Below are 2,185 nucleotides of genomic sequence, written 5' to 3'. Positions count from 1 at the left end.
CCACCCATCACATAATATTCATGCAATTATGACTTCCTATGTATCACAGTCATGCAATCCCTATGTCACATGACTAAGCATAGTAGACTTATTGGGGTTAGAGCTAAGAAAGACATCAAAGAGGTGCACAGTACAATGGGCCCATAAAGCGGTCCAGGCATTGCAATGGGGCTTGTACATCTTTTGCTACACCGGGGAACAAATGGGTAACTGTTGGCTTTATTCTATTATTTCCCACACTCATCAGAATGTTACATTTTCATGTCAATGATCTTTTAAGAGACCAATCACCATGAAGCTCAGCATATTATTCAACCAACTCAAATCACTTTAACTCCTTGGCAGGGCAGAGCAGGGTAAGTGCCGGCATATGCATTTCTTTATTATAGATACAAATAAATATAATGTCTCTGCTTACCATGTCATCGGTGACATTATACTTTAAGAACCCGGCTTTGTAGTGCGCAAACCCGGCTGAGTTGGCGGAAAACTGCGACAGAGCCAGGAGCAACATGCGCGAGTCAACGTCTGGCAACGTAAGCCTCTCCGGCCGATAGGGCAACAGGTGCTGTGATTGAGCGACAAACTCCGCCTGGAGGGTATAAGATGGGTAGACAAAGAAACCCTGTCACCAACTTAAAAAATTGCAATAAAACATTAAAAAGTATTAAAAAATCCAAGATGGCGGCACCCAGCAAAAGTCTCAGGGCACTTGGATGTCTACACAAAGGAGGCTTTTACAGGTACCTAACCTGCATGAATTATGTTAAATGCCCATATCATGGCACGGGAAGATTTTTGTGGAAAGGGATGGTCTGCCCGCAGGGTCTCTTTAAATCATGTGAGCCTTGTATCGGTAACCTGGCTGCTCCGGCTCCATCATATTCACCTTCACAAAAAGATCAAAACTTCTGTCTGTAATGAGCGGAGGTCCCACCAGATCGACATCCACCTCAGACACGGAGTCCACTGATAGGGAGACTACGAAATACAAAGAATCGCTCCATTACTTTCTGTGCAGTATACTTCAAGGTGTATCGTTCATAATGGACTCAGCCAATCTGTAGGTTCTCCAGCCTGCGCGTTCTCTAGAAACCTATGGCATCACTATGTGAAGAGGTGCATTCTGGGAAGGGTGACTTCCATGGCACCAGGAGCACACATTTTATCCATTGGTTTTGAAAGCAGAACATGTGTATTTATTTCCTATGAGCCTCAGTGCAATGCGTGAGACGGGAATTCACATCTCCAAAATGGAGAGTTACAATCTACGGGTCAAGTCTACTATGTTTCCTCCACTCTCCACCATGGTCTGACATGTCCCGTGCTGTGGCATACCTATGGCTCCAGCTCTGACTCAGCAGGGATTGTGATAGACCTCTGCAGAGAGACCACTGCTTCCACATATAGAGCAAGGGACCTACTCCAATGTTGAAAACCAACCAAGAAAACCAACTGCAAGACTTGTTGTGATGCACCCGGAATGGATTTTAAAAGATTGGGCAGTGGCGTAACTATAGCCATAGCAGTCCAGTTGGCCGCTATAGGGCCTGGGGTGGAAGGAGGGCCCCGTTAGGTTGTTGAGGCAAATTAAATATACAATATGAGAAGATAACATAGTACTGTATCATTAACAGTTGGGGTGGTTGCAGTTGATGACAAACCTAATCCTCTGTAAAGTCTACAGTGCAGGAAAGCTAAAGTCAAATGCACAAGTCTTTGGGATGTTGGTGTCGTTAGTCATAGATCAGAGAGAGGTCGCGGAGAGGCCCTTCATCAAATTTTTGCTATGGGGCCCCGTGATCTGTAGTTACGCCCCTGAAATTGGCTTTTTTAATCATCCAGACAGCGATGGGGCATTACAAGCCGATCAGGGCACCAAGTAGTCTTTTGACTCCCCAGAAGGCACACACCCATAGCCGCTCATAGGTTGGTGTATTTTGTGCTTCTCTTTTAACCAGACAATGGACATTCCAGCCTGGTTGCAGACTACCACCCCCTCCCCAGAAGAGACCGGCCCAATTACCTGGAAGAGAACTCAACTTTTTCTCCATCTGTTTCACGGCTTCTCCAAATGATGGACAGATCTAGAGAAAAAGAGATGAGCCATGAGTGAAAACATCGCACCATGACTAATTGTTAGAAATACATCACCTGCCTTACAAAACCGATAGAAGAATGACAT

The 2,185-nt window shown here is 45.3% G+C and overlaps 1 protein-coding gene across 1 annotated transcript in view; it reads right to left on the bottom strand.

Moving 5' to 3' along the window:
• Positions 1 to 2,185, bottom strand: part of LOC108786955 (bactericidal permeability-increasing protein-like) — a 25,967-nt gene that overhangs the window by 12,890 nt on the left and 10,892 nt on the right. The window contains exons 8-10 of the mRNA XM_018556376.1: positions 2,027 to 2,089; positions 890 to 981; positions 419 to 592 (exon numbers count right to left, since the gene is read on the bottom strand). Coding sequence (XP_018411878.1) covers positions 419 to 592; positions 890 to 981; positions 2,027 to 2,089 — 329 coding nt within the window. The remainder of the gene's footprint in view (positions 1 to 418; positions 593 to 889; positions 982 to 2,026; positions 2,090 to 2,185) is intronic.

This window comes from Nanorana parkeri, unplaced genomic scaffold (genome assembly GCF_000935625.1).
Source record: "Nanorana parkeri isolate BGI_ZX_2015 unplaced genomic scaffold, ASM93562v1 scaffold237, whole genome shotgun sequence".
Lineage (NCBI taxonomy): Eukaryota > Metazoa > Chordata > Amphibia > Anura > Dicroglossidae > Nanorana > Nanorana parkeri.
The sequence above is the reverse complement of the archived record's forward strand: the minus strand, read 5'-3'. Positions and strand labels throughout refer to the sequence as shown.